This window comes from Spermophilus citellus (genome assembly GCF_964194105.1).
Source record: "Spermophilus citellus genome assembly, chromosome: 11".
NCBI lineage: Eukaryota > Metazoa > Chordata > Mammalia > Rodentia > Sciuridae > Spermophilus > Spermophilus citellus.
The window spans coordinates 101,386,198-101,412,583 of NC_138192.1; the positions used below are offsets into that span (position 1 = coordinate 101,386,198).

The 26,386-nt window shown below is 37.3% G+C and overlaps 2 protein-coding genes across 7 annotated transcripts; both read right to left on the reverse strand.

Moving 5' to 3' along the window:
- Nucleotides 1-282: 282 nt before the first annotated feature.
- KCTD18 (potassium channel tetramerization domain containing 18) lies at nt 283-18,499 on the reverse strand. 6 transcript variants are annotated; one of them, XM_081262188.1, is made up of 7 exons: nt 18,387-18,499; nt 15,718-15,945; nt 13,262-13,473; nt 10,661-10,854; nt 9,548-9,642; nt 4,519-4,621; nt 283-2,174 (listed from the first exon to the last, which is right to left on the reverse strand). In XM_081262188.1, exons 2-7 carry the CDS (start codon nt 15,872-15,874, stop codon nt 1,688-1,690), a joined length of 1,248 nt encoding a protein of 415 aa, XP_081118314.1. In that variant the 5' UTR covers nt 15,875-15,945; nt 18,387-18,499; the 3' UTR covers nt 283-1,687. The 6 variants fall into 6 exon arrangements, with proteins under 6 accessions (XP_081118314.1, XP_081118315.1, XP_081118316.1 ...); XM_081262189.1 differs by lacking the exon at nt 18,387-18,499 and adding an exon at nt 17,571-17,804; XM_081262190.1 differs by lacking the exon at nt 10,661-10,854 and having other exon boundaries at nt 13,284-13,473.
- A 6,876-nt stretch (nt 18,500-25,375) lies between these two features.
- Nucleotides 25,376-25,846, reverse strand: LOC308630534 (ephrin-A5-like; the record flags this gene model as incomplete). Its single annotated transcript, XM_081260630.1, has 1 exon — nt 25,376-25,846. The coding sequence occupies exon 1, from the start codon at nt 25,820-25,822 to the stop codon at nt 25,376-25,378; it is 447 nt and encodes a 148-aa protein (XP_081116756.1). The 5' UTR covers nt 25,823-25,846.
- Between the last annotated feature and the right edge of the window lie 540 nt (nt 25,847-26,386).

A 26,386-nucleotide genomic window follows, 5' to 3' on the forward strand; every position in this document is an offset into this window, starting at 1 on the left:
AATACATTCTTACAAAGGCTAAGTGCACCAAGTAGATTTCCTCTGAAATGGAGACTATTGTCTGAATCACCCAAGATTAATCTTTAAAATGCTTCCTCTTCCTTTCCAGTAAATGTTTATTATGTATAAAATACACCACACACACACACACACACACACACACACGCACATATATGTATAAAATAATTTTCTTATATGAATCATCAACTTGAAATCAAGAAATACTAATAATTTACAGATTGGTAGTTTCAAAAATTCACTATGGTCTTTAATTTTCAGAACACCTGGATTCTGTATAATAGCATTTTTAAGGCACCTAAATATTTTATATATTTCACAGAAGAATATTATGTATCTTCAATTACTTTTCTATCCAAATAAACCATGTATTTAAAAAAGTACTAGTAGATGGATAGTTATCCAAAATTGTTTTAATTATTTCATTCATTATCTGGACAAGAAAGCAATTTTGTAGGCAGAAATAGAAAACCTATTCTAACTAACAAACTTCAAACTGCTAAAGAGATTCAAGACTTAAGAACAGTCACAGAAAAATGTTGCTTTTTATGGAAAAGTTTTTCTTTATTTTGTAAAAAATAATGTTTTGACTATGTTTACTTTACGTTTTTCAAGGCTATGCAAGAACAATGCTAAGCATCTAAGTAAAAAGTATCCTGCTTTATGAGCTTATTGTTGAAAATGCTGAAGGCATACTGCTCACTGAAAGTAGAATATGTGTTTCAGTTACAAAACAGAACATGTAAAGTAAATGCACAAGTGAATAGTCATGAAAAATAGAGGATTAATCAAAATATTCTGTTTAAAAATATTAAATTCAAGTTATGCATAAAAAATCATACTGTTTATTCAGAATGACTATAATGGTCAGTTCTGAAGAACGAATATTAACTTTAGTTAAAAAGTTAAATTTTTTAACTTCTCTTTTTCAAAGTAATTTCAAAACTGCACTATTCAAATTCAAAAATTTAACATTTCATTCCAAAGACATGTTGTATAATTCTTATCACTGAAATCTTTCTGTGGTGTCTATAAATAAATCTGCTAACGGAAAAGAATAACAAAAGCCAATTTAGGAAAGAAAATGGCTCAAGTGAGAGTCAGAGTGTGATCTCAAATTATTGTCTTTTCCTCTCCCCATCATTTCATTTCGTATTGTGTTTTGAGCCTGAGAGCAACTTCAGGCAGCTTACCTTGTTCTACTCTTCCTCTCTGACCTCTACTGGCTTCAATATACTGTAGGCAAGTGCTGATCCCACCCTCTCCACTCACCAGACAGGACCTGGGCTGCAAGAAGGAGCATTACAAAAGTGCCTAGAGTCTACAATGTTTCAGCAACAAAAGAGACTTCTCTAATGATCACTGTGCTGTACTGTCACCTTAATACCAATTAACCATTTAAATAAAATTAAAAAAAAACAGAAAATCAAACTGCTCATAGACAATCCTTTAAAAGTTGGGAAGATGGATGAGAAGTAAATTTAAATAAAACCCCAACCATTCAAAGTCTCCCCTCCTCCATTCCTACTTTACACAATTCATTTTTCCCATAATAATCTTAAGCATAAACAGAAGCCTTCCCTTCTACTGCATCAAGAAACAGAGTCACTTATTGGTATCAGAGGTGTTGAAAGCTCTGAGACAAACAGGAGTATCAAATCTACCATTTTTATCCATCAGATTGGTCTTTCTCATTTTCAGTTCCCACATCCAAAGGTTTAGAGGGGCTGGCCTGCCTCGATGCTGCTGTGGGGATGGGCAGAGAAGGCACTGCAGCACACAATGGAGTCCTCTTCAGCTTTATCACTCGGTGGGGTGTAGACTTCTTGTCAGAGAGCAACACCTTTGCTGGAGGCGGGTGTGGGGCTCCATTTTCAGCACTTCTGGCCCCATGTGAAGCTTGAGAGTGACCAGATGTCCCAGTGCTCACAGGGTTCACAGAGCGCTGAGATGCCTTTCCAAAGCTGCCACCCTGAGACTGGTTTGCTGGCATCTGAGAGGAGATCTGGATAGCGCTAGCTGGAGACACCCTGACTGAAGTGGAGTTTTTCACTTTAATTTGGGTGCTTGTGGAAGGGCCCAAAAATCTGACTGGCTTAGGACCAGCCTTACAATTCACACCTTCTTCTTCCTCTTCATTGAGTGTTATCAGTCGCCTAGAAATATAGAAGCATGTATTTTTCAGTATTTACAGGTTAGTAACTAATCAAAACTTCTCCAAAGTGTACTTTTAGGGTTACTAAAAAGGTTTTCATGAAAAATTAAACCGTCAGGAGGTTCATAAGTATCAACCTATTTTAACTTTCAACTTCCACTGACATCAGTATGTAAGTTAGCAGGTTTACAACTTGAATACAAATTATATCTTATCAAGTCACACATAAGGTGGGCAAGGTGGGACACATCTATAATCCTAGGAGCTCAGGAGGCTGAAGAAGAAGGATCACAAGTTCAAAGCCAGCCTCAGCAACTTAGCAAGTAAGCAATTTAACAAGTCTCTAAGCAATTTAGCAAAACCCTGTCTCAAAAAGTGTGTGTGTGTGTGTGTGTGTGTGTGTGTGTATAAAGGGCTGGGATGTGGCTCAGTGGTTGAGCACCCCTGGTGTCAAAAAAAAAATCACACATAATATTAAACTCCAAAAGGTAAATATGGAGTGTTTTATAAGAATTACACTACCAATCACTCTGTTCCCAAGAATACTGATGTAGTAAGAAGATAATCAAGAATATCCAAAGTAGTTTTCCCCAGAAGTGTGAAGTTTATTGAAGTAAAAAAAAAAAAAAGAGGGTTTCACGATTAAATAAATTTGAGAAATGCTATTGTATATTTTATTCTCCAACTGGAGCTTTAAAATCCATGTTGACAAATTAAAGGTTCTGAAAAGGTCTATAGTAACAACATCGATGTAACTGTGTTAGATCTGTATTTCACAATTATTCTGTAACAAAACCTAAGACAGCAGTAAAATGTGCATGTTGTGGCACACATTTGAGGGTGGGACCGCTAGAATGCTCAAAAACATGGTATGGTTAAATGTTTTTGAATTTGGAATGTTCTGGACAAACTTTCAAAGATTCCTGAACTAAGGTTACCATTCATCATAAATAACCTAAAGGGAGAATATTTCTAAAAATGACCTAAAAAACATGAAGGGCAACAGCAATCTTCCCAGTCCACTTCTTTTCACACAGCCTTAGTGTGTTGTTAAAGGCAATTACAGGAGAGAACTCTCATTCTTGGAAATGGGATCAAACAATAGCATGATTATATGAAAATTTCTGTATGTAGTAAGAATGCCAATATAATACATTAAACCTAAAACTTTACGGAACATAATTAGATTTTCTCTGGTGAGTCACATTGCTCCTTGGGTCATCATAGCACTTCTCAGTCATCATTATCTTGTTAATGCATCAAAAATGATGCTTCATGATATCTTAGAGAAACTAACACAGAGGAAAGTCTCCATAAACCAGTCCTGTCTGCTTGTTTTCTGCCTACATCTTCCACTAGACTCCACACCAAGGTATCTTAACCTTTTGTGCTATTATCATTTTGGTCATATAATTCTTTGATCAGGTGGATCTGCCCTAAGGATTGTAGAATGTTCATCAGTATTCCTGACCTTACCTACAAGATGCCAATAGCACTGCACACCAGAAATGTGACAGCTTAACAGTGTCAAATATCCCCTGAGGGACAAATCGCCCCTTATTGAGAACCACTGTGCTAGACCCAAATAATATTTGCTAACTATTGATTCAAAAGGCAAAATAAGGAATGATAATAAAATTAAAATCTTTAAAAATAAAGATGAGATCTGTTTTGATAAGAGATAAAGATTAACTACTAAAAACTGCAACTTCTCTTCATTACTGAAAAAGATCCAGAGAACAAAAGTAAGAAAGTAGTCTGAAATTCCATGTGGTTAGAAAGCAAACTCCAGATCAGGTGATAGTGATGCCACAGTATCTGAAGGCCCTGCATAAAACCCAGACACTAAAATTAAAGTATGATTTTAAATGTATTTAAAACAGAAAGATGCAGATGTGAAGTGAATTTAATGCTAATAATGTCATGGAACACAAGAAAATACCATTAAATAAAAATGCTATTTGTGGCAATAGGAAAGAAAAAGAAATTCAGAATAAGGCATAGGAAATTTCAAGTATTAAGTCTAAATAGATTTTTTTTGACAATTGCCAATAAAGCATAGGATTTGTCTTCTGTGGGGGGAAAAACCCCTACCACAGCACTGCTACTAAAAAACCACATTCTCCAAAGAGAATATACTATACATTCAGTTTTAGAAAATTAATTATCCCCAGTTTTTACATAGTTTTTGTAATTCTACCCTTCTCAAGATCTATATTATGATAAGGCAGAAGAATATTCACCAAGGTGACTAATAAGTTTATGGTCAAGAACTATTATTCATTTCCCCCTTCATATGGGAAATAAAAGCAACAGCCACATATTTTTCAAAAATAACAAATAACCTCTTTCGAATTGGAGTCATATGCCGCAGACTTCCAAGTAAAGGCCGCTCCTCCAGTGTCCAACATTCTATGAGTTCATGAGGCACCCGCCAGTAGCTAACACCTTGAAGATAAAAAGACCTAATTAGGAGACCTACTGTCCACACTGTTGAGAAACACTGTGTCACAGTAAGATTCACCAGGAAGAGTTTGAGATTCATGCCTCTCCACTTGATGAAGGGAGGCATGTACAACATCAACAGGAAATGCTCACTCAAAGCACCAAGACAGCAGAGTGGTACAGCGCATGGCCTGGATCTAGAAGAGCTGCTACCAACCTGGACTTTGCCACTTAGATTACTGAGGCAACTCAGGCCACCATGCATGCTCAAAGGGCTGAGCACATGCTGGTTACAGGCACACACTCTGGCCAAGACAGCTTGAGTCTGTATCCCACTCAGTCACTCACCAGTGTTGCCTTAGGAAAGTTACTTTTCTGGGCCTAAACTTTGATATTTCTCTATAAAAAGAGAATGATAATAATAGTCTGCACTTCACAGGATTGTTGTGATAATTAAGTAAGTGAATAAATGTGACAGTTTAAACACTCAAAATTGTTGGTGCCTTTCTATCAGTGTCATGTTGGTAAGATTATAATACTGGACAGTGATTATACCACTTGCTCTGTTTGCATCACTATGCTGCTCTGACCATCAAATCAGGTAAACTTAGAGAACCATTCCTTAAATAGCAGATACTATGTAAATAGGAAACATCACCACCCTATTAAAGCCAGAATAATCTGAGTTAACATGTTAAGCAAAGAAAACAGCCAAATTAACTTTAATTTTTAAATATGACACACTTTTGATTGAAACTTAAAACTACATTCTTATGAACCTCAAAAACATTATGGTAATAAAAGATGCCAGACATAAAAGATCACATCTTGTACAATTCCATTTACATGGAGTATGCAGATAGGCTAAACTCATTGAGACAGACAATTGACTAGTGGCTGCAAGGGCTACAGGGGAAAACTGAATGGGGGGGAGTAATTGCTTAATGGGTACTGGGGCTCTAGACAGGTAATGGTTTCCCAACATTGTGAATGTAGTAAATGGCATGATATGTATAGTTTAAACTAGTTAATTCTACATTATATGAATGTTACATCAATTTAAAAAAACAAAAAATTATATATAGACAAATGATAACAATTATGTTGGACAAAAATTGCTTGGCATTAAAAAAAATAACTCTATAAGTCCCAATAATATTCTTTGTGTCTTCTTTTCATCATTAAAGTTCTAGTAATAATAACCAACTTAACAAATATAGCCTATAAAATATTACATAGACATGTTCAAGACTCAAAGAACCCTATTAACCTCATTTTAAGTACAACTTTCTGGAACTGTTTTATCACATTCCAAAAACCTACATGTTACAAACCCATTACTAAATGGTCCATTAAGTTTGCCTTATTTTTTAAGTCAGGTCTAAGATAATTTACATAAAATAAGATTTGCCCTTTTTAGGTACATACTTTAATGAGTTTTGACAAATGTGTACAGCCATGTACTCAAGGTCACAATCAGGATATAGAACATTTCTATCAGCCCAAAATGTTCTGAATTAACAACATCCTCCCCTCCTTCTCTAGTTTCACCTTTTTCAGAATGACATAAAAATGGGGTCATATAATATGTAGCCTTTTGTGTTTAGCTTCTTTGGTATGCTGCTTTAAAATTCATCCATGTTGATGTATTATTGTTTTTTGCTAAGTAGTATTTCATTGTATAGATCTATGGAGTGCAATTTGTTTAACTTTCATTTTTTACCTGTCTATAAAATAATTCACACTCATTATATAAAACCTGCAAAATATAGAAAAGTATATATAAGAAACTCAAAATCAATCCTAATCCAAAAAGTAGAAATCATAGCTGAGGACATATTGATATATTTCATTCCAATCTTTTCTAGTCATATGATGTATTCATAGCTGAAAGTACTTTGTTTCATTTTGTTTCCTGCTTTTGATCATTTCCTGAATTTTATGATTTAAGGACATGGAAAACAGGCCTCAAGGAACTTCCCTTACTGTTCCCCTACCACCCTGCCCTAAATGATCCCACCACCAAAACTCCTCCCTTGACCTGGACCTGCCAACCAAAAGGGCCCTCCAAAAGTAGCTAACTCCTCCCATGAGCTGGCTCTCCTAAGGCCCTATAAACCCCAGACCCCCATGGTGGCCTGCTGCCATTCCTCCTACTCTCCTACCAAGATGTGCCCCGTGGTGCTGAATATAGCATCGCTCTCCATGAGATCTCCCTCCATTTTCTTTTTCTTTTTGTATTCTCTTTCATGAGCTTTCAATGATGAGTGCTAATTTATGTCAAAAGTTGTTCAAACTAAATTTAATAGCTTGATTATATTCCAAACAACTTTGGGTTATATATACAAACTCCAAAACATGAGTATATATATATAATATATAAATAATTTATTCCCAAATAATTTTAATACCTTATTCCATTCTGCAGATACACCCAAAATGTGTGTAGACAAATTTATCAATTTGGTCTTTATGATTTATTTTGTGCTTATAATTTCTCTACTTAAAAAGCCAACTATTTGTTTAAATTTATTTTAATTTAACGTAAGGTTTTTTTTCATTTATAAATCCACTTTGAATTATTTTGATAAATGATGTGAGGTTAAAGTTTTATTTTTCCTCTCAAGTGTATTTCTCAATTATTTATTAAATAACCTATATTTTTTTCCATTGGTATTACAGACAGTACTTTTATTAAAATTTTATCAGTGTTTACTCTTGATCTGTACTCTATTCACACACAAGAAACCATTTTTTTTTATTATCAGAGAGTTATTGTAGCATGTTTTACTATCAGCATGTTTTACTATCAGGCCCCTAATTCTACTTCCCAAAATTTTCTTGGCTACTTTACCTATTTATTCTTTCAGAGGAATTTTAGAATCATTCTCTCAAGATTTCCAAAGAGTTCCATTGATATTTTGGCATAAATCATGTTAAAACTTTAATATGAGAAAAACTGATATCTTTATAATATTCAGATTTTCCATTCAGAATCATGGTAAGTCTTACCATTCTCTTTTTTTTTTTAAATAGATGAATGAATGAATGGATTGATGGAACAGGTGGATAAATACATTTCATCAGTTTTCTTCATAAAAAGACTCAAGCATATCTTAGATAGTCTCAAGGGAGAGTTTAGTTATTTTATGTTTTGCTTATTACTATTGTGAAAGAAATTTCCCCACAATCATTTCTAATTGATTACAGGTAAGCTGTCAATCACTGTAAATCTATGTTGTATCCAGCTATCTTAGTCTACTAAATCATCACTTAAATACTTTTAACTGATTCTTCCAAGTTTTCTAAAAATATATCTTGTCCACAAATAGCAATGATTTTGTCTTTTCTGTTCTACAGTTTTTTTCTCTCTTACTTCTGTCACCTGGCACAGGAATGAAGCAAAGGTTAAGAGTAAACACCAATGATAAAAATATTTCTCCAGGCCTTCCAGAACTTTGTTAAATAACAATGATGCTCTATTACATGCTGTTTTTAAAAAATAAAATCATTCACATGTTTTGTAAAAGTTAGTGATTCCAGTTTTCCACTTCAGCTTCCTAAAGTCAGTGGAGAAAGAAGCCAGGCCAGGGCCCTCCAGAAGTCTCCTGGGCATCCTGCCAGGCCAGAGGCACAAAAGAAGACAGAGAGAACAACAGGGGGTTTGTTCCTCAACTTGAACAAAGTAAAGTGTCTCAAAGTAAATTAAATCTCATATAATAAGCTTAAAGAGAATAGCTCTTTCTTCATTATTATATATCACCCTGCATGCTTGAGGGGTAAGATGGGAAGGGAAAAGGAGGAAGGTAAGGGAGCTAAAGTTGAAGAAAGGAAGAAAGGCTGGTTCCAGCACTGGCCAAATGGTGGACTGGCAGATATAGAGTTTTTAATAAAAATCTCTTCTACCCTATATTCATGTTTGATTACACTATTGGAGTGACTCTGCACCATGTACAAAAAGAGGAATGAGAAGTTGTGCTCCACTTGTGTACAATATGTCAAAATGCATTCTACCGTTAAATTAACTAATTAATAAGTTAATCAATTAAAAGTCTCTTCCTTTTGGGCTAGGGATATAGCTCAATGGTAGAGCACTTACCTAGCATGACAAGGCCCTAGGATTTAATTCCCAGTACTGCAAATACATAAATAAATAGCCTCTTCCTTTCATTCATTCTTATGTGATTGGCAATATGGCTCTACCAGTTTTCAAAGTCATTTGAGGATTGTGATGTGTCTTATTCATCAATGGATCCAATTTTAGCACTTAGAGTGCTTTGTACCTAATGAACATTCGATATATACTTATTATTTAAGAAAAAATACTTAAGCATAGAACAGTTAACTCTCTGTAATTTCTAAGCTAGTCCCGCATGGTCTTTCTGAGACTGTTTCCTCATCTATATACAACTGGAAATAGTAAGCAGTATATAGGTTGCTTTAGTACTAAGAGCTATACATGCAAACTAATTAAAACAGTGTATTGTCAGCTCTCTCCAGGTAGCTTGACTTAAAATTTCCAGTTTTCAAAGTGTGTATTTAAAAATTATCTTGTTTTCTAAGAGTGCTTTAGACACCTCCTTCATGATTTTCATTTTTTCTCCATTTTCTTACTCATTTTATGCTTAATTTAGAGGTTTACTTCTTAGGACAATGCTAGGTACACAGTAGGTCTAAATAAGCTCTTGCTTAATTGAACTAATTAAGCACAACTAATAGAAGCATATTTGAGGCTAGTAAATTATAAATTATTAATAGTATCTCGAAATTCATGGAGTTTAAAGATTTATAAGGAAACTATCTCAATGTCACCACAAGATGACAAATAGCTTGACACACTCAAAAATATATTTTCTCAAAAAAGAAATGCAACATTTATGTTTACTTTGTCTTATTAAGGAAAAGTATGTGAAAAGAATCGCACTGTACCTTTTCCTTCCCAAGCATCGAAGGCATCCATCATTTTCTTCAACTCAGCTACTGAATAATAACTCCAAATGTACTGAACATTATTTCCCGCCTCTCTAGAAATATTACAAAAAATAATGGAAATACCAACATATGAATCTGTATACATATATTCGGCTAATGGAGACTCAGTAAGTGCTTGATGACTAAGGAAAAAATAACATAGACATTCAGTGGTTGTTCTGTGACCCTTACACCTACACATAAACTATAAATTAATATACACATATGTGTATACAAGTATATACACACACACAATAGCACATACATTTGATCTTTTTTTACCACAGTAAAGTATCTGTTAATTTCATAATATAAACCATATTGATAAGTCAGTACATTTTAAAATCAATTTTTTAAAAAAAATCAGCCAACTCTAGTAACTTTCCTATCATCATGCCATGCACTTGTATATACCTCATATAGAAGCATCCTTGCCCATAAAGAATTCAGAAACTGATGACCTCTATAATCATCTGAAAACCAAGCCTATATATATGGTCAAGCATTAGTCACTAATATGTGACCCAATCCAATCTCCCAGAGAATTTAAATAAATAAATAAAAGTTTGCTAGTTGAATTGACCAGTATCATAAGATTACACGAACTACATTAAAGGGACAACTTTAATGTATTTAAGTCATAGAATTCAAAAGCTGGAAGAGACCAAGGAAGGCCTTCATTTTTCAGAAGACATGAGACAAAGGCAGCCCTGGGCCACTCACTGGGCCTGCTGACTTCTAGTCAGTGCTTCTGCCTAGTGTTCAGGAAAGACACTGGGCATGTGGCTTTGCTTTTTTTTTTTTTTTTTTTTTAAAGCCTCTCAAAGGATTCTAATGCTTACTCCTTGTTGAGAACCACTGTCCTGACCATACAGATGGCCTGTAATTTGTATACATGTACAATGGTGTTAGTCATACTCTCTTCCTGATGTAGACCTATCTCCACAGCTATGGGGCTCACCACATTCACTGAGATGTGCTTATGGTCTTTTCTAGTCAAGCACAATATTTCACCTCTTAGAAGGCATCAACACTCTATTTTGTTCCTTTTACTTTTAAATTTGGACATACCTTTTAAAAATGCTTTTGCTATGAATTCTTCCTCCAAGCTGCTTATCAATAGCATCAGTTCCATCAGTTTTTGTGGCATATACACCAATAATTCTGCTCTCACAGCTTGCACCAGATGTGTTAAGATAGTGGAGAACCCAAACTGTTGGCTTATTGCAAACTAAGCCATATGAATCACAGAAGTCTGTTAAAGCCTGAAGCAAAATATATATATATATGTAAAACTTGAATTTAATGGAGTAAAGTGAAAAATGAATTTGTTCTATTATTTTCATGCAAAGCTATAATCCAAACTGATCAGAAGAGAAATAAAAAAGATTATAAATTTCAGCCTAGTCTTTAAACATGTATGTAATGAAATTATGGGTGGAAGGGTCACAAAAAATACCACCCAAAAACCAATGCACTTTTTTCATTTAGACAATCCTTTTCCATATGGAAATTCTATTTTATCTCCTCTTCCAGCCGACCAATTTTATAATCTTTTAATTTTATAGTCTTCCTAAAATAAGTAAAAGTTAGATCTCTTCTTTTTCCTTTAGAATATTTTCACAAATATTTCCCATTTGATTCAATCTTCCGTTCACCTTCCACTGACTAGCCCCATAGTTGATCCTTATGTTTAATTCCAAATTCCAAAAAAGGACTAACCAGATTAACTTGTTCTTTTACACTGAAAGATAGATATATGTGAACTCAAAAAATACTGTTTGAACTCATTTGGCATTTATCTAACCATTCATTTGCTTGAATATTAAATACCTACTATGTGTTGAGCATTAAGGTCCTGGAGTTACTATGGTGAAGAGACCTACCCTCCAAGAGTTTACAGCTAATGCAAAAGACAGACATTAACTAAGTTATCAACATACCATGTAACAAGTACCACCTGATGAGAATAAAGGCGCTGCAAGGAAGGGAGCATGGGGTTTCACCCAGTGGAGTAGCAAAGGGCCTTCCCTGGGAGAAATGACATTACTACTCTACACACCTTAAGGAGAGGCACCTTTGTTGTTTTGTTCACTAATATATCCTCAAGTGTCTGGAATAGTGGCTGACACAAAGGACATGCCCAATATTTACACTAAGTAGTGAATCTAAGGACCTCTTGTGTCTTGCCCTTTCATTTAATATTGCTCCTGATTGGTCTTAAACTGTCCTTGCATATCTATAAGAATTTCTAACTACACTATAAATTGTTCAAAGGCAAAAACTGTACATTGTATTTCTGAGTATCCAACACAGTCCCTGTACAGTGCCATATATGTCACAAACAGTTAAAACATATATGTGTTAACTGATTAAATAAATGTGGATATGCTTTGCCTTCATTAAATACAAACTAGGAATAAAAAACAATAGAGTTGAAATTCAAAAGATGAACATTAACTTTCCCCAGGCTTTTTTTAGCCCCATTCTGTAAATATGTCAAACAGCACTAAAAGACTATTATTTGGCAGTTAAATTTATAAATAACTTCAGTATCAAAACACATACATCTATGCAAATTCCTGAAGGGAACCTGGAACCAAATCAACTTTCTCTCTGAGCTGCACTCCTAATGATCAACCATCCATCAGCTTACTTCCTAGACACTGACATCCAAATCAAAGAAACAAACCAGTTGAGATCACTTTTCACTATTAACAATTACCCAGGGAAAACAGTTTTCTTAGGTACTAATTAATATCAAATATAATATTTATCATAAGACAGAGATAATGAAACTTATCAACTCATGTAAAGATCTTAAGATGCAACTCCACATGGTGTACAACCTGAGAAATGAAAAGTTGTGCTCCATTTGTGTACAATGAAATAAAATGCATTCTGCTCTCATGTATAAGTAATTTTAAAAAATTTAAATTAAAAAATTAAAAAATTTAAATAAAAAAAAAAAAAAGATGTGGCTGGGTGCAGTGATGCACGCCTGTAATCTCAGCAGCTCTGGAGGCTGAGACTGGAGGATCGTGAGTTCAATGCCAGTCTCAGCAACCGCAAGGCACTAAGCAACTCAGTGAGACCCTATCTCTAATAAAATACAAAACTGAGCTGGGGATGTGGCTCAGTGGTTGAGTGACTTTGAGTTCAACCCCTGGTATACAAAAACAAAAAACAAACAAAAAAAAGATGTGATTTAAAACAGAAACATCTTTAAAAAGATTTACTGATCTCAATTTGAATTAATGTTTTAACTCACTGATACACTCACTAAATCAGGTAAAAAAAATATTATTTAGTATGACTACTCTTTTAAAATAACCATTTTAGTAAACTAAATAATACTAGTATGCTCTAAGAAGTATCATAATATTTCTCTTAATTTAAAAGAGCTTTAGCAGCAGAATGGTTCCATAAAAAAGTCATCAAAAAGAGAAATATAAATTCAATTGATCCTTGAGTGGCAAAGTAATACACTTTTCTAGAACTGAATTGTGGCCTTAAAAACTGAGTAAGAGTAATTAAGAGTCATGTCTTCAAAAAGCATAAGAACTATCTCATGTTTCATTATGTGACAACACAGGTGATACAAGATAATACATACTGCTTTGTGCATAATAAATAAATTACATATTTTAAAACTTAAGAAAATGCCAAGACCTTTTTAAGTTCTATATTTGACCTTAAAGAATATGTCTCCATTTCATTGGCCAAGTGGTCAGACAGGCTGTATGGGTAAGGTATGCCAAAGTAATCAGCCTCTTCCTGTAGCGCAACACGAGTGTGCTCATCTGTGGGAATCTGAACTTCTCCATGAAGATAATCCAAAAGGTATTTAAATAGATGTCCATCACGATCAATAACACAAGCCCCTAGAAAACATTCAGTTCAAAAATGGTTGCATAGATTCATACGATGATCAATAAAACTTCAACAAGTCTGATGACCTCTACAATTGTAAATATTTATTTCTCACAAAAAAAGTTACATTTATTATTGAGATAGGTTTAGCTAATTAAACTAAGTTAGACTTTTGATGTTTCACCTGGAACAGTAAATATGATATACTAGCTACCCTCAGCTTACAAATAGATGATAGTACATAACTGAATTTGAGTGGTTGTTTGGGGAAATCATCTGCATCTCTAAAACACTGCACATAAATCTGAAAGCAAGTATCTATCTCCAGGGTTGTCATGTTTGGTTGTGTGGGTGAACTCTGTACCTGTAGGCCAGGCCAAGGGGACGAGCAAGGCTAAAATCAAGCTCACACTTTGCTCTTCCAGCCAAGTGCACTCTGCCATGGAGTTGTACCCTCTTGGATAAAAGGCCACACTTTTCTAATACGCACAAAAAGATTATGTGGGCCGGGCACATGCCTGTAATCCCAGCAGCTCAGGAGGCTGAGACAGGAGAATCAAGAATTCAAAGCCATCCTCAGCAGAAGCGAGGCATTGAGCAACTCAATAAGACCCTGTCTCTAAATAAATACAAAATAGGTTTGGGGATGTGGCTCAGTAGTTGAATGCCCCTGAGTTCAATCCCTGGTACCTCAAAAATTAAATACATAAATAAATAATAAATTTTTAAAAAATTAAATTAAATTTAAAAAAGATTATGTGGGTTAGTGGTATACTTTGTATTCTTACCCACCATAGAGAAAAATATATTCCAAGATCGACTTGGAATTTTGATGCAATAACCACATTCCTACTATGGTCACTGCAAAAACCAAGGGGACCTCAGACTGATAGTAGAAAGGAAGCTTACCCCTAACTTCAACATCTTTAAAAAGATTTGTAGGCTATGAGGGCAGCTACTTTCCACAGAGAAACACATTTTCTAACTTGAAGAACACATAGAAAAGCTAATATATTTAACCAGTCTCAATACCTTCACCCATAAGGTCCCAGGACAGGTGTATAGAGTTGGAGCTGCCCCATGCTAAAGAGGACACTTGGGTGCTTGCCACTATGTTCAGCGTTGAAATATCAGTGACACTATAAGCCTGAGGTTCCTAGCACCAAGTATGCCCTATGTTTGAGATTTTTAGGTTAGTCCCTTAAGAGTGTGAAAACAGACACTTTAAAAAAAAAGGAATGCCACGTTGGTACCACTTTATGGTAAGAATTTTCTTAGACAATTTAGTAAAATCAGAAAAAAAAAGAAAAAGCTTCTGCATCACATACTTCGTATTTTCTTTTCTCCCTTGATTTGTTGAGAAAAGGATTAAGGAGGTAAAAATTGGGGCAGAGAATAGAGCTCAATCCCTAGTTACCATAAACATTCTGTACCAGGGATATCAGGCTGTGGGTACCAGACATCAGTGATTTTCCATTCTTTCAACTGCATGTAGTTGACAAAGCAACCTCCCAAGACCTTGAGTTATTAACAATAGAATGGTATCATGTGCTCAGGACTTCTCAATCCCAGTTCTCTAATACAGAACTAGAGTGGGTTCTGAGACTCACAAATAGTGCAAAAGCCACTCTTGGGGTGATAAAGATAAACCAGTAGTAGGTTCAGTGACTGTCACAGTACTTGAAGAAAAGAGAACAGACCCAGACCATATTATTATATTTTATAGTTTCTTCTAAAACATCAACTTTGGAGACCAAAGGTATCACTACACTGCCATTTCCTCAACTACGCATGTCAGACCACACCACACAATACAGCTAGGCCAAGTGGCAAGGGCAACTCTAATTTTACAACATCTGCTTTGTAGGATATGAGGGCAGCTACTTTTCAGAGCGAAACACATTTTCTAACTTGAAGAACACATAGAGAAGCTAATATATTTAACCAGTCTCAACACCTTCACCCATAAGGTCCCATGACAGTAATAACTTTCAAAATACTATTAATCCCCATAATCTCGTCCTGGTTGGCCTTCATGCGTTCACTTCTTTGTTAACTTTCAGCAATAGCATCACAGATTTTAGAAACTCGTATTTAATTTCTATGTACTTAATGAATCTCCATACAGCCCTAATGATCTCAATAATTAGTAGACTAATATATTCCAATGTAATTAGGAAAATCAGAGGGAATTTAAAATAGATTCCCATTCTAATGAATATTCATGATCATGTTTCCAGACTTTAGAAATTTACCTGATTCATCTGTTTTTAGAGGAAAACGACCACTGAACATAGATGCCAGCATAGAATCCTTAAAACGGCACAAAGACTCTCGCCGGGCTGTGTAAATACAGCCACCCACATTCAGCCGAAGAATATCGAGCACCTCTTCTGTCTTGTGGCCTGCCATTGCTCCCTTGGACACCTAAAGGTTTGTCTCACACTTTCAAACTTCAAAATAATGGCAGTTCAGGACCTCCTCTGTAAAAACAAAGGACAATCATCACTGACATTTTCAACAATAAATTAATGATAAAATAAATATACTTGAATATGATTTTAAATCACTTCCTTAGAACTGGCAATGTTGAATTGAAATATTTTATAGAATACGAAAGAAGTTTGGGGCTGAGGTTGAGGTCCAGTGTAGAGCGCTTGCCTAGCACATGTGAGGCACTGGGTTTGATTCTCAGCACCATATTAAATAAATAAATAAATATTTTAAAAAATAAGTTTAAGATATGCTGAGAAGTCGGAAAACTGGCCTGAGAATTTATAACAGATCATAAACTATCATCAACTAAATCACAGCTGCTGAGATGACTTTAGAGAACTAAACATATGTCCACATACAAAGCAAAGGTGAGGCACACTTATGTTATTTGGTATTGACATGTCTTTTTAACTGAAGAAGCTACCTGGACTGCAGAGGACATTTGTGTATAGCATGGAATTGAGCTGCTAGGCTTTTACCATTTAGTTCTGAGATCTTGGACAAATTATTTATCTTCCTTTTCTTGTTTCCTCATCTATAAAATGGAGGCAGCAATGGTGCCTACATTAAGGACTAACAGAGGAATAAATAACAGAATATATAAAAAGTATTTGGAATAGTCTCTAGTTCAGAGTAAGTATGCAATAAATGACAAATATGAATAATGAAATAAATTTTACCATAAGGTATTTACTGACTTGATACTGACTTTGTAGATTAAAGGAAACAAAAAAGCAGAAGTTATTAACAAATAATTCTAATTCTTAAGTTATATCACTTATCAATTGAGATCAGAATTCTGTAGCCAGAGTAGTCTAGAACTATAATTGACACCTCTAAGGTATCCAGTTTCTTCACTCTAAAATGGCTAAAGCTTTGGTGATATTTTAAGGGTTTTATTCCTTAATCCATTCTGGAGATTGTTAACCATAGGTGTCTGTAGTGTTTTTACAGAACCTGAAATGATACTGTGCTAGGAAAGATGCTCTTAATAATGAGAATCTTCAGTACCTATATACTTCATAGCAAGTTTAAAATGGCTGCCAAAGGCGCAACTACATCCAGGTCAATCCATTATTACTATGTGATCAACTCAAATCCTTTTGTAGATAATCCTATTTAGGCAGTTTCCAATAAAATGGAGAAGACCACATATGTGGATCATGGTCAATAGACAGAAACTATTATGGGATAAAAGTTCAGTCTTACAAAACCATTATGGATGTGACTTCTTGCTGTCCAGAAGTCCTGGGAGGAGCACTCCAAAGATTCATGAGAAAATGGCTTCTGAGTCATGGGGTGGCACTGGTTCCCGCTACCCTAGTTACCAGCTCCCTGGAATCCTATCTATTCTTCATGGCATTGACACATCTCTTTTCTTGCATGAACTTCCCAAGTACCCACCCCAGTTAGAATCCTTACAGTTATTCAAATGTACTTTCTACTTCTGCCCACGTTTCTATCCACTTATTTAACCGCTACTTTTTTCTTATTTGTAAGCTTGAGGAAGGCAAGGCAAGGCTGGTGTCACCCTTAATAATTCCTATTTACTGAATGCATGTGCCAGCCACTACAATTCACAGAAAAGCCTTATCCGATAGGAATTACTGACCCTATTGACAGATGAAAATACTTGGATAAAAAAATAAGAGTGATGTGTGCAGGGTCCACATTGGGACCTACTTATAAGTGATGGAACCAGTTGCAATCCAGGGCAGCAGGATCCATCCCAAGTTCTTCCAGCTGCACCCCCGAAGCGGCCTCCTTCAGGACTGCTCCACCCTTATGGCTCCTGATCCAGGACCCTTCACTCACGAAGCAGCAGTGCATCTGAAGACCTGATAGCTACAGGAAGGCAGCAGCACCCTGAATCCGGGGGTCTAAGAGCTCCTCCCCCACCTCCAGGTGATCTCTCAGGCTGAGGACCATCATCAATTCAAGACTAGATCTGTGGCGGCATTCCCCAAACTCCATCCTCAGATGCACCCATTTAGGCTTCCTTCTATGTGAGAAGGGCATGGCTCAAAGGGGCTGTGTCCCGATGTGAGGTTCTGAGACCACCTGCATCAAAACCATAAGGACGCTGGCTGAAAATGCAGACTGCCAGGCTACAGCAGAATCTGGTTCAGTCTGAGAGGGGCTCGGGATCCGCCCTAGGACCACACTTTCAGAAACACTACTCGAAGGGCTCACTCTTCCTCGGAGAGGGACGAAAAGGAAGGGGTGGAAAACCAGAAAGCCCCGCGGGGGTCTCCAAAGGCCCAAGGACCCCGAATTGGTCAGAAGCCCAAGCCTGCAGCCCGGGGCGCCGGTATCATCAGCACGGCCCGGGCCTCCTGGGGGCGCCCCGCCTCCTCCCGGGCCCGCGGCCCACCCGGCGCCCGGCTCCTTCGCACGGGCGGGGCGCGGCGGCGGCCTCCCGACTGACCTGCGACCGGCCGGGGCTTCGGCGCGGCAGCCGGACGCCGCCGGGCCCGACGCGGAAGTGAGCGCCTTCTTCGCTGCTGGGCAACTCGTGGAACAGAGCTGCCCCAGCGGCGCCCCCGTGCGGCCGGTCGGGCTGCTACGGCAGGAGGAAAGGAAGACGAAAGGCCCCGCACCCGATCTGCCCACCCCGCCCCCGGCCCCGCCCCGTCGGCACACTCCAGTTGGGACTTCTTCCTCGCCCCAGGGCAAGTTGCCCAATGCCAAGATTTATTAATTTATTGTGGATAAGTCTGTTTGGGTAGCTTTTGCGATTTGCATGTCTTTTTCACACAAAGGATTCCTGTTTATCTGTGACAACCCTGTAAAAGATGACTTTATTCCTGTTTACAGCAAGAAAATTGAGACAGGAGCAAACATTAACTGAACACTTTTGTACAACTGACACTGTGCTAAGAAGTCCTTTGCTGAAATGCTTAATTTCTCCTTAATAGTCAACCCAAAAGAATTCTTTCGGTTTCTGGTTGCACCCTATCTTGTACAAGGGACTGTGCTGGACATTTCAAGACTAATAAAATACAGTCCTGTTTTCAAAGCACTTCTCTGGAGTCCAGAATGATAAGTTCCTAATTCATTTGTCTGGGTTTTTGAAGGGAAGAAGCCAAAGAGAGGTAAACCTGCCTACCTCTACATCATCAGCTATTAACAGTCTCGGGGACACTGGAAAGGGTTTGCTCAATTTGCAATTACTGAGTACTAGCTATGAACCAGGCACTGGGAGTGAAGAACTGAACAAGATCATGTGGCCAACTCATGCAGCTTAAATCTAGTACAATGATCAGAACAGGTTTTCTATAAATATTTTAGGCTTCGTGGATCATACAGGATTGATGAACTCTGTTGATATAGTGTGAAAGTAGACATAGACAATATGGAAATGAATGAGTGCTGTTGTTTTAGTCAGCTTTTTTGTCACTATGACCAAAAGACCTGACAACAGTGTAGAAAAGAAAAAGTTTATTCAGGGCTCACAGTTTCAGAGGTCTCCATCCACAGAAGGCCACCTCCACTGTTCTGGACCTGAGGTGAGGCATGGAGGGTGAGTAAGAGGAAAGCAGCTCCCAAAGGCCACCAGGAAGCAGTGAGAGCTTCACTATCAGGGAGGAAATATGTGCCCCAGAGGCACACTCCCAGAGACCCACCCTATTCAATCACACCCTTCCTGCCCAGTTACTATTTACCACCCACTTAATCCATTCAAGTGAATTAATGCATTTACTAAGTGAAGAGTCTCATAACCTAATCATTTCACATCTAAACTCTTGCATTTTCTAAACGTGAACTTTGAGAGGACACCACAGAGCCAGACCATAACACTCATGTTCCAGCTTTATTAAGGACACTGAAATTCAAATTTCACATATTTTTAAGTGTCATGAAATAGTCTTTTCAAATGTGCTATTGTTTTTTTTCAAACTCTTAAATATATAGCATCCATTCTTAGATCTAGAGCCATTGAAAAACAAATGGCAGTTATGGGCCGTAACTTGATATCCTCTGTTCAAGTGGGAGAAACAAACCTAAGCAAAATAGTTACAGAGAGTGATAACTACCTAGCAGAAAAGAGTCAGAACAAAGTTGGGTAGACATCTGAGCTTGGCTGGAGAAATCTTCACTGATAAAGATGTTTAAGTTGAGAGCTAAAAATAAGCCTACTTTCTGAAGGGTTGGAAGAAAATATTTCAGGATGGAGGAAGAACAGAGGACCCAGCTGTTTGTAGAAAAAGAAAGGATGCTAAGATGTCTGAAACTTGGTGGGCACCAGGACTAGCGGAAGGAAATAGGAGATGAAGTTGAAGAGAGAAGAAGAAGCCAGGTTTTAAGGCATCTTGTGGACATAACAGGAGGGCAAAATTTACTTTTAAGCATAATGAGAAGCCACTGAAAGGTATTAAGCATGTCAGTGACACAATGATTTACTTTAAAAAAAGAAATCACTCTACCTACTGTGATGAAAATAGATTGGGAAGGCATAAAAATAGCCAACTGTTCTATATTAAGCTGATGCTGATCCATAAATGGAGAGTGGGCTAGGGAAGAATGGAGGAACTTTGGATTGGGCAAAGGGGACTGAGGAGGGAAGGGGTTTGGGGGTGAGAAAGATGGTGGAATGAGACAGACATTATTATCCTATGTACATGTATGATTGCTTGAATGGTATGACTCTGCGTAGTATATAACCAGATAAATGAAAAGTTGTGCTCCATTTGTGTACAATTAGTCAAAATGTATTCTGCTGTCATGTATAACTAATTAGAACAAAAATAAATAAATAAGAATAGCCAACTGTTACAATAACGAGGGGGGAGGAATCATAGCTCCACCTGAGTGATGATGACAATAGAGAGAAGTGGATAAAGAAGGGATGCAAGAAATATATTTAGGGGACAGAAATGATATAAAAAATGTGAATGGATCAACTACAATGTGTTAGTTTAGATCTTTCGGGCAGCAACCAACAAAGTCAGGTAAGACATGCAAGAGATTTGAGGGAAACAACTGTGAAGGAAAAATTGGAATGCATTTGAGGGTAATCGGAAGAGATATTAGAGTAGATACAAGCTAATCCTTGTGGAAAAAAGGAAAGGAAGGGTAGGAAAAATTGTACACATGATGCCATTCTAAGAAAGTTTCAGCAAAGTTAATGGGGAGTCTTCAAACCAAGGTCTCCCATCAGAAGAGTCCCAGGTCTCTCTGCCTTTATACCAGGTGTTCTCAGTAGTGACTGCTGGGAAGTGCAGCTTGAAACATAGTGATGGATGTCAGAGCACAGCAGCTTGGGCAGTCACTCAACAATCCTGCAACTGGAGATCTGAGAGGTGCACATTCATGGCTGCCACATATGGGAAATAAGGAAAAGAGGGAAATGCAGGATTCCTGCTGAATTGTTAGCTTGAACAACTGAATGATGGTAAATTTATTGAGACGGTGCATTATGGGAGAGGAATGGGCTTGAGGGAAAGGTTGTATTTTGGACTAGTAAAATTTAGAAGTTTAACAAGACATCTAACTAAAGAGATAAATAGCAATCGAGTAAATCTGGAGATCAAAAGTAAAGTTCTGTGATAAAGGTGTAAATGTAGAAGGCATAAGCACTTAGAGCCATGGAACTGGATGAAGTCCTCTGCAGAAAGGACAGATAAATAAGACTGACTTCAACAATTAGAGGTCAAGCTTAGAAGGAAGAATCTGAGGAAGAGGAGAATATGAAATTATAGGATCCAAGAGAGTAAAGTTTCACTTGCTATCAAATGCCAATGAGCCATCAAAAGTCCATTAGATATAATAATGTTAGAGTTCTTGGTGACCTTGACAAGAGCAATTTTAATACTGTGTCAGCTTTCTGTCAAAGTGACACAAACCAATTATAAGAAGGAAAGGATTATTTTGTCTGATGATTATAGGTTTCAGTTCATGGTTGCTTGGCCTCATCACTTTGGACCTATAGCAAGGCAGAATATCATGGTGGAGAGTGTATGGTGGAGCAAAGCTGCTCACCTCATGGCACCCAGGAAGCAGAGATAAGAAGGGACCAGGGTCCCAACATCCCCTTCAAAGGCATACACTTGACCTAACTTTCTCCCATAGGCTTTACCTCCTAAAGGTTCCACCACAGGGCGTTTGGCACATGGTCTTTATGGACATTTAAGACCAAACCAAAATAAAAACAATGGTGAAGATGCAAATCCAGATAAAAGAGGTTGGAGACTAGATATAACTCTTTAGAAAAGACGAGTGATAAAGAGAAGTGGGGTGTGATTGAAGAGAAATAAAGGTCAAGTTAAGGAGTTTTTGAATGATAGTCAACAGAAAAGTTTGTGTGGATGGAAATGATTTAGTAGATAGATAGAGATGGGTGATGCAGGAGAGAGAAGGGACATTTGAAAGAATGAAAAGCTTAACAAAGCGAAAGGATACTAGAGTTACAGTTCAAGTGGAGAAATTTCAGTTTAACAAGAGTAGGGATAAGAAATAAAACAGATTTAAGTTCAGCTCGGTAGATTTCATAGGAGGAAAGGGAAGATGAAAAAGTCTGATCAAGTGGCTTCTGCTTTCTTGATTCAGTCTAAAGGCAGGTCAGGGCTGAGGGGAGGAAGAGGAAGATAGAGCTTAAATTACATAACTTGGGAAATTGAAAACTGAACTCTATAAAAACATGCTAGATTCATGTAGGTCCTGACAAAGTAGTAATAGCACAATAAGATAGAAAGAGAGAGACATAGAGAAAGAGGAAAATAAAAGTAAAAGAGGAAAATAAAAGTAAATAAAATATAAATATATTATATTTATAATATAAAAGTATATTATAAATCTGGGCTGGGGATATAGCGCAGTTGGTAGAGTGCTTACCTCACATGCATAAGTTCCTGGGATCAATCTCCAGCACACACTACACACACACACACACACACACACACACACACACACACATACACAAATATACCATAAATCTGATCTTTTATCCACTCATGGTATTGGCACATGAATAGATGAATAGACCAGTGCAATAAGAGAGAAAGTTCCAACAATTGGTCCAAATTTGTATGGGAATTTAGTATGTGATAAAAGTGGTTTCTCATATCACTAGAGAAAAGATGAATATTTTAATAAGTATTTGTAGGACAACCAGTCCTACTAATTTGGAGAAAGACCAAATTAGATTCACCAGCTCATACCATAATGAAGAATAAAATCCAAATGGACCAGGAATGTGAATGCCAACTATTAAACCGTATAAGTTAGTATAATGAAACATGTATTTAGTATAGAAAAAAAATATCTACCTACTAAGACTCAAATTTCAAATGAAGTAAAAAATAGAATCAATGAATTTGACAATGTCTAAATTTTTTGACTAACAATTATAAATAATGACAAAAGACAAATAGAAATCTGGGAGAAAACATTTAAAACAAATATTCCAGACAAAAACCTGAGAAGGAAGGGTGGGTAATATAAAAACCACTGGATAAAAATGCATTAAAAATGTGGACAATTCACACACACACACACACACACACACACACCCCATATATAATCACACATATACTCAAAGAGACTGAAACACACAATTGTATTACTTTGCGTGGGAGACCAACCCTATGGGTGACTGAGTTACACTCCCCAGCTGGGTGCTGAGGTGCTCAGTCACAGAAATGGGTGTGTCTTGCTACAGCCCCATGGGTGAAGCTGTGCTCACCTGTTCCTTTGTAATATAACTCCTTGCCCTGTTTAGGATAGAATCTTCCATGGAAGTGCCTTGTGTGTGTCCCCTTCTCTTACTGTGCCCTTGGGTGTGGCCTACCCAGGTGTCAACCTGCTGACAGTGGACATCATGAAGATAGACTCAGCCCCCTGAAACCTGACCCCTTGCCTCATTTGAATAGCTTCTTCTCAATAAAAGGGGTCAGCACGTGCTCTCGCTCTCTCTCTTTCTGTGGACCCTTAAGGTCAGAGGAGCCATCACAGCAACCCCAAAGAAAAAGGTATTTGTGTCTCTTGTGTGGTTATTTTGTGCAGCCCAGTTAGTCCAGTTTAACTAGAGTGACCCCTGAGCCTTTTAGTTGTGAGAACAGAAACCCAGCAATTGGCGTCCGATTATCTTAGGGTGGTTTTGATTTGCATTTCTCTGACTGCTAGAGATGGTGAGCATTTTTTCATGTACTTGTTGATTGATTGTATGTCCTCCTCTGAGAAGTGTCTGTTCAGGTCTTTGGCCCATTTGTTGATTGGGTTATTTGTTATCTTATTGTTTAATTTTTTGAGTTCTTTGTATACTCTGGATATTAGGGCTCTATCTGAAGTGTGAGGAGTAAAAATTTGTTCCCAGGATGTAGGTTCCCTATTTACCTCTCTTCTTGTTTCTCTTGCTGAGAAAAAACTTTTTAGTTTGAGTAAGTCCCATTTGTTTATTCTAGTTATTAACTCTTGTGCTATGGGTGTCCTATTAAGGAATTTGGAGCCCGACCCAACAATATGTAGATCGGAGCCAACTTTTTCTTCTATCAGACGCAGAGTCTCTGATTTGATATCAAGCTCTTTGATCCATTTCGAGTTAACTTTTGTGTACGGCGAGAGAAAGGGATTCAGTTTCATTTTGTTGCATATAGATTTCCAGTTTTCCCAGCACCATTTGTTGAAGATGCTATCCTTTCTCCATTGCATGCTTTTAGCCCCTTTATCAAATATAAGATAGTTGTAATTTTGTGATTGGTCTCTATGTCCTCTATTCTCTACCATTGGTCCACCCACCTGTTTTGGTACCAGTACCATGCTGTTTTTGTTACTATTGCTCTGTAGTATAGTTCAAAATCTGGTATCGCTATACCACCTGATTCATACTTCCAGCTTAGAATTGCTTTTGCTATTCTGGGTCTTTTGTTTTTCCATATGAATTTCATGATTGCTTTATCTATTTCTACAAGAAATGCCCTTGGGATTTTGATTGGCATTGCATTGAACCTATAGAGAACTTTGGGTAATATTGCCATTTTTATGATGTTAGTTCTTCCTATCCATAAACAGGGTATATTTTTCCATCTTCTAAGGTCTTCTTCTATATCCCTCTTTAGGGTTCTGTAGTTTTCATTGTATAAGTCTTTCACCTCTTTTGTTAGGTTGATTCCCAAGTATTTTATTTTTTTTGAGGATTTTTTTTTTTTTGGCATCTTCACCTGGAGTCCATTTAATTTGGAAGGGGTGAGAGAAGTCAAGGGCAAGGGCTGGGGGTGGGGTGAGGGAGGCAGCAACTAGTTTATTCAGTCCCCCCAACCCCAAGTTGTTGTTTAGAATTCAGACTGAAGGAAAGAAAACAAAAATCTGACATCTGCCAAAAACCAATAACAAGTCCCTTCTTAGGATGAGCAGTTAGGTGGATCTCTGGTGTTCCAAGACCCTGATGTTTTCTGTGACAGGTGACAGGAGGAGACTATGCTATAATGTCAAAAGCATCGCCAGGAGGAACAGTAGGATTGCCAAAAGGCGGCTGGGTATCCTTGGTGTTTGTGCCGCGTTCTCACCGCGGGATGGCTCTGCTGACTCATGTACGGTGTCATTTGCTGGTTCTAATGAATTTTCTACTTTGTCGTTAACATCGAAAACATGATCATGAACACCTATAGTTTTCATACAGCTATTTGTTGGTCTCACAAAGACTTTGAGTTTTAGGCAGGACCTTCTTCCATTATCTGGGATTGCAGAGGAGATGTAGAAATATTCTCGGCCTGGCCTGAATTCAAATCCTAGAGAAAAGGGAGTGAAGAGCTGGAATTTTTCAGAGAACTTCAGTGGTCCATTTGGAGAGTGAGGCCGGTTACATTCCCATCTCTTGAAGCCTTTGGAAGTGTGGTCACAGGCACTGTACCCATCAAAGTTGACCATGTAGAGGACATAGCGCTCAGTCTTATCTTCTGGGACGAAGTCCTCATAGTGAGGGCAGAAAACATCCAGGTAGTCATTGATACAGACGTCAATGTGGTAGTCACCCCTCTGGAATTCACGATGCATTCTTCAAAATCTTCATTAGCTTACATCATAGTAAGACTTCACAAAATTTTCACTTGAAAATATCTACTTTCCGGGCTGGGGTTATGGTTCAGTGGCACAACCCTTGCCTAGCACACGTGTGAGGCACTGGGTTTGATCCTCAGCACCACATAAAAATTGATAAATAAAATTTAAAAAGATATTGTGTCTATCTACAACTAAAAAAAAATTAAAAGAAAATATCTACTTTCCTTAAGTTCTTGTTCATAAAACACCCAAAAGGTGTATTTTGAGAGAAGGAAGGAAATGCCATGATGCTATCTGTGACTACTGCGATACTTGTTTTATTTCTTTTTTGTAAGAAGCAGAAAGTCAAAGGAGATTCCAAATGGTGGGCAGATGTAAATGGCATTTGGCTGAAAAGATATAAAGCAGCATTCAATGGGGAAGTCCCACCCC

Coding starts and splice junctions, on each gene's coding strand:
- KCTD18 (XM_081262188.1), bottom strand. CDS start 15,874: ATGGCAGGCCACAAGACAGAAGAGGTGCTCGATATTCTTCGGCTGAAT. Junction 13,474..15,717: donor TCTAAAAACAGATGAATCAG/GTAAATTTCTAA, acceptor AATGTTTTCTAG/GGGCTTGTGTTATTGATCGT. Junction 9,643..10,660: donor AGCAAAAGCATTTTTAAAAG/GTATGTCCAAAT, acceptor TAATATTTCTAG/AGAGGCGGGAAATAATGTTC.